This window comes from Sparus aurata, chromosome 5 (genome assembly GCF_900880675.1).
Source record: "Sparus aurata chromosome 5, fSpaAur1.1, whole genome shotgun sequence".
NCBI lineage: Eukaryota > Metazoa > Chordata > Actinopteri > Spariformes > Sparidae > Sparus > Sparus aurata.
Genome location: NC_044191.1, coordinates 26,368,270 through 26,374,269, shown reverse-complemented (window position 1 = coordinate 26,374,269; position 6,000 = coordinate 26,368,270). Strand labels below are relative to the sequence as shown.

At 41.0% G+C, this 6,000-nt stretch overlaps 1 protein-coding gene across 3 annotated transcripts in view; it reads right to left on the bottom strand.

Moving 5' to 3' along the window:
• Nucleotides 1–6,000, bottom strand: part of dmxl1 (Dmx like 1) — a 62,419-nt gene continuing 56,419 nt past the window's right edge. For 2 of the 3 annotated variants that reach the window (XM_030416166.1, XM_030416168.1), the window contains 2 exons: nucleotides 5,545–5,762; nucleotides 1–3,857 (listed from right to left, as the gene is read on the bottom strand). In XM_030416166.1, coding sequence (XP_030272026.1) covers nucleotides 3,618–3,857; nucleotides 5,545–5,762 — 458 coding nt within the window. In that variant the 3' untranslated portion in view covers nucleotides 1–3,617. The remainder of the gene's footprint in view (nucleotides 3,858–5,544; nucleotides 5,763–6,000) is intronic. The other variant, XM_030416167.1, reaches the window with a different exon arrangement.

The window sequence follows — 6,000 nt, the reverse complement described above, 5'->3', positions numbered from 1 at the left end:
TCAGGTTATATCACTGTTCTTTTTTATTACATCCGTACATTTTCTGTATATAATACATCGATTTACACAATATCTTCATTATAAAATTAGAATCATCTGATCAAATTCACATTTGCAAGAGTGAAGAAGGGGGGAAAAAAGTAAAAGAGTTAGATGTGATATTTGTTTTTGTTTTTTTTATTAAGCAGAGGGAGCTTGTTCAATCGTCTCACACCCTGACGTTGTTAAACTCTTTGAGTCTTTTTGAAGGAAAATAAGCAGTCAGATAAAACTTTATTTATTCTACAGTTTCTCTAGAAGTACACATAGTTTGGCTTTGATAAAAAGTGTTTTATTCTCAAGTTACTGCAGGAGAACACATCATTTTCAGAACACACTGATGTGCGGGGGGGGGGGGAGGAACAAACAAGAAAAAAAAAAAAAAGCTATGTCGTTGTTCAAGCCCACATTAGAAAATGATACAGAAGTAAAAGGTAAACCAATAATGAGTGAAAGAAAAACAAGCAGGAAATACGATCAGTCTAGAATCCTAAATATGAACAGATTTCATAAATATACCTTTTATTTGTACACTGATATTCTTCATAGAATGGCTTTATGTCGTCACCCACGGTTCTAACACTAGCAGTAATGATTGCGCTGCCGTTAACGAGAAGCCTAGTCTATGGATCTATGTCTATACATAACTGCAATAAATCTGCTTCATCTAAAAGGTTTTCCTCAGTTTGTCCTCCCTGAAAATCAAACTAATGTACACTTGTGTCCCTACAGCAGCACGACACGGAGTTTCTGGGTAGTTGTCTTACTGGATTATACTTCTTCAGAATAAACGGTTATAGGACAATCTGAACCTCTCACTTCTTTATGTGGAAGACGCATTATATTACACACCAACCTAGATTACATGTACTGAAGGCCATGTGCTGCATTTTGGATGATATATAAAGAAAAAAAATGAAGCAAAGCCAGGTCACAAAATGAAGATGACTACAAGGTAAACAATATCATTTATCATCAAGGCAGTTTTTTTTTCTCAATCATGGTCCGTGTGGAGGATGAAAGTTTGGAGTCGAGGGAAAGAGAAGTGCATTGTTATATTGGAATAAAACACGTCCACAACAAAACAGGATATCGATTAAAACTTGTTTAACTGCTCCGTCTCGCCCCTCCTCTTCATTGTCAACAGCAAAGTTACCTGCTACATGTTCTCGAGCTTTACATCGAACGCTTCAAAACTAAATCAGAACGCAGCCAGAAAAAGCCATTACTCATGGTGTCCCATAGCAACGAGGGGCCTTTGTTAAGTTAAAGCTAGTTTGTGCAACAATGATCAATATTATCAGGATCAATATGACTGCAGTACTGAGCCAGAATGGCAGAAGTAGTTTTCAGAGATTAAGGACACTTAATAATAATAGTAATAATAAAAATAATACCACCATTGGTTAAATCTAGTCCAGGATTATCACACACTACATATCAATCTTATTACCAAAGGCTTGGACTGCTTTACTGCCGTCCAGCTAGTGTAGCTCTACGCATTGCACTACATATAATTTAGCTTAATTGTTTTTATGTGCAAATAGAGAAAGAGAAATGGCGCATTCAGGTAGTCCATGAGAAAAAAAAAAGGGAAAAAAAAGCAGCCCACATGTGAACTCGAGTCACAGCTTTAAGAACGCTTCTACGTTCCGGGGGAATTCGCTCTCTCCCGGAGAGAAGATGCTGGTTAGAAGACCGACATCACTCTCGTCATCTGCCTTGTTCAATATGAACGGGTTAGCTTAGCACGGACAGAGTAAGAGGGAACTGCTTAAACTCACTAATTAACACTTTATATTATTTGTTTTGTGGATAGACTGATTACCAGCAGATCCCATAATCAGCATTCGTCCAGTTTAATTGCGATAAATTCATTAAATTCAAAATGCTTCTCTTCTGCTCTGATGACGCCGCCGCCTCTCTGCGATCTCACTCAGCGTGCCTCCTACGATCCGATTGGTTGCGCGTCACAAATAATCCATCATCACTGAATAATTACGAATCTAGTGAATGTAAATAAATCACGTTCTCAGTGGAGTGGAAGAAAAAAGTAGAACATGATTATTGAACTCCAAAAAAAATAAAATAAAAAATTTAGAGTCAGAATTTAGATCAACAGGCGAGAGAATGTAACCAACTATTATTTGATTTAATTCAATTCAGAGGTTCTTCACTCGAATGTTTCATTTTTCTGCTACTTTATGCTTTCACTTCACTACATTTATTTAACTTTAGTTACTTTTCTTCACTTTGCTTGTGATCGGGTTGTTGGCTAGACGCTGAGTGGTGACTACAGAAGAATAAAGAAAGCTGCATCAGAGTCAAAGTGGTGCATTTTGGGCAACAATTTATATTTATCGGCAATCTGACACCAAAAAAACAAATAAAAAAACAAATGCCGGTGATTGGAATATTCTGAATACCGACCCTGATAATCTGTCTATCCTTAATTACCACTGACTTGTATCACTGTCGGCCCAGAGAAAATGGTTTTGCTCCATCTCTAGTTGGTTTATTATGCACGACAGTCTCTGAGCTGACGAGCCTCTGGCTGTAGCTCTACATGTAAGGGGACTGACATGTGAGAGATATCAATCTTCCCTGCCAGAAGCCAAATGTCACAATTCCTTAACATTTAAGATGCTTTTTATTCTTCACACTTTTATAAAATCAAAGTGTGTATTTCAAGTCAGGCTGGGAAAGGGCATCAGGCAAAAAAAAAAAAACTGCCTAAAATGAATATAATGTGATATGAAACTGACATCCTGTAATTTCTTTAAGTGAGGTCTAATGGTGACAAACACCGGCTCCTCTGCTTTTTTATTTGTGTTCAGAAATTGACATGGAGCACCAGAATGCGCCGTGAGTTCCTTGTGACCGGATATAATGTGCTTCGTATGATGTTCGTCGGCCTTTGCATTGTGCTGAGCGGGTTCAACAGTGGGCCTCCACGTGACGCACTGCACTAACAGTGTCCTGTCCTTTACCACCTCAACGCTCCAGCAGTGATTCCAGAGGAGCTTCCACCATCACGACCGCCTTTCTAACGTTAAGAAAAGGTGACGCTGTATGAGAAGAACAATGCTGCACAGTCTCTTGTCGCTCCCGCTTCTTCTACAGCTTCACTTCCTGTGCAAAAAAAAAACAAAAAAAAAAAACCTCCTGGAAACTCCCCCCACATGCTGTTCAGTAGACACGGATCACAATCCGTTCGTGTTCTCAGTTTGATTGACTGTGCCGTCGGTCGTTACCCTGTGGCCATTTTTAACTTCCACCACAGTTTAAAACACTGGTAGAGGCTCCTGCGTTTCAGTGCATGTCTCACACAAATCACAGCAGATTTTCCGTTCACTGCCATCCTCGTGGCCTGTGCATCAGACGAAAACGCTCTCGCTCAGTGACAGTCTGTAAATCCTGTGAATAATCCCCCCTACATCTACACCGATGACATCATTGTTCTTTCAAAATGAACCCATGAGGGGCTTCTCCTCCAAGCGTTCCCGCAGCTGGCATCGATCATAAAAAGCACTTCACATTATTCATTAAATTGCTTTCAACACTTTTTCCATATTTCTCTATATGATGAACTTGACATCGTTCTTGAGGTTGCCGTGGTTGTTGTTGTTGTTGACAACACTGTAACGGTTGGGGAGGATCCTCATCTTCATGGTTCCGTCGGCACCGCAGGAGAAGATGTGATTGGTCGGCCCCACCTCGATCTGCATGACGCCCGTGCCGAGGTTCCTGAACAGCGACTGGCGAGCGTGCTCGCTGGGGAAGGTGTAGAGCGGACACTGTGTGGCCAGACTCCAGACCTGCAGAGTCGGGGGGGGGGGGGGGGGAAGAAGGAGATGGTTAATGTGCTAAAGAGCTAATGTGTTTTTAAACTGAATGTTGAAAAATAAGATACTTTACATTTTTTCTTATTGTCAACAAATCCCATGAAAACATCACCAAAGATTTGTTCCAGCTAAAAAGTGTTGTTCACATGCTTAAAGCCTGAAAACATGTTTTATAATTGTGTAGCTTTGTAAGTGTAGCTGTGAACGTCCAACTGCAGGAGGAGGAAATGGAGGATGTCAGAAATTCATACTAGCTGAAGGGAGGTTGTTAACTGCCGGTGAGAGGTGGAAGGAGAAGGAGAGGGTTGGACTTGAGCTGTGACCAAAACTGATCAGAAAGGAGAGAGAGGTGCAGCCAGCGTGGTGCAACACCAGTGTCTATTCTTGTGGGTCGAGCATTTCAAGACAATCAGTACAATTTCACTTCTTCTCTGACAGTTTGAAACTTTTAAACCTCCTGGCTCATCACTATGAATTCTGAGGGCGCAGGAACAAGCTCTGGTTTTCTGATGTTAAAAACAGAAACGCAAGACTAACAATTAGAAACATAAGTAAATTAACATCTGGTGTTTCTATTCTTTTACAAACAGCACTTCGTTGGAAAGTGGCTTTCTAGAAGATGATACGTACAGATTTCGGAAGCGGTATGACGTATGACAGCTTTAAATACGTGCTGCTACACATCCACGGTTTTAAATAGCGCTCATAAAAAAATGAAACTCTATATTGCGACCTGTTTTCAAAGGTTTACATCTTCAGGAGCCGATAAGGGCCACGCTGAGCTCTGTGCATTATTTGACTCGTGTTTCCAGCCGGGGAGGTTTATTATTTGATATGTTTTTTTCATAGACGGAAGTCTCTACATATTAGCTAATCTCCCACTTCCATGGACTCTCATCAAACACTTTAAAAGCTCATATATTTGCAGCACACCCATGTAAAATTTTTAATCTGCCACTATAATGACTTCAGATGAGTAGCATCACACATGGCTTTGAAAGTTGTTTTTTTGTGTGTGTGCAATCATCCAGAATGAAAGTCATTTGAATTTCAAGAAGATGTGGCACTGCACCATTTCTGGTACGTCTGTGTGACGCAGCAGCTTCATCCTTGGAGTGACAGCTGTGGGAGCTGTGCCAACATATTCAAGTCTACAAGATGAAAGGCCCGCTGTCTCTGGAAATATACGAGCTGAAGACGGTCACGTCTCCAGCCTGCTCAGTCAAAACACAAAGTCTTTCCCTTCTTCCCATGTCACTTTAGTTTGCATTGTTCCGGCTGTTGTCCTGAGCAGGTGGTTATTAAGAAGTGTGACAGTGGATTTATTTGACTTATATGGTGCTAATCGTCTTAATGTTGATGTGGAGGAGAGACATTCACACCTGGGGGGGTTAAACACCCCTCAGGACTGTCATCCAGCGGTCAACTGTAAACAGGAAGTCATCTAAACGGTGTTCATAATCCAAATTTTTAGAATTACTGTTCCCAGTTCTCAAAATAATGCCTTTTTTTAACTCAAACAGAAAACCATGTGGTTTCTACAAACACTAATAAAATATTCATACATTCCTCTGTCTTGAATATACTTCTGAAAATGTCATGTTTAATTAATAGAAAGTTATCTAATGATGACGATGAAAGTGAACTCCGTCATAAATACCCTGATGTTGCCCTCTGATGATCCACTGATGAAGCAGTCCTCGGTCGGATCGACAGCCAGCGCTTTGAGCGAGGAGTCGTGGGCCTGGAAGCTCTGGCGCTGGTGCCTGTGGGGAAGCTCCAGGATGCTGATCCAGCCCTTCCTCCCGCCTGTGATAAGCAGCTGCTGCCTGGGGGCCATCGCGAGCACGGTAGCTCCAGACTCGTGGCAGCAGAAAGCTGGAGAGCGAGAGAGACGTTGGGGAAGGATGGGTACATTAGAAAGAACGAATCGACAGAAGCATTAAAGATGGAAATAAAACAGAAGGACAGAGAGGAGAGTGAGTAATACCTAAGGCTTCATTTGACGTTATTGATAGCCAATTCTCAAAACATCAATTAATCATTTGGTGGGTAAAAACGTTTACGATTATAGAAGATGAAGAAAAACAGCAAATATTTACATTTCAGATTTTTG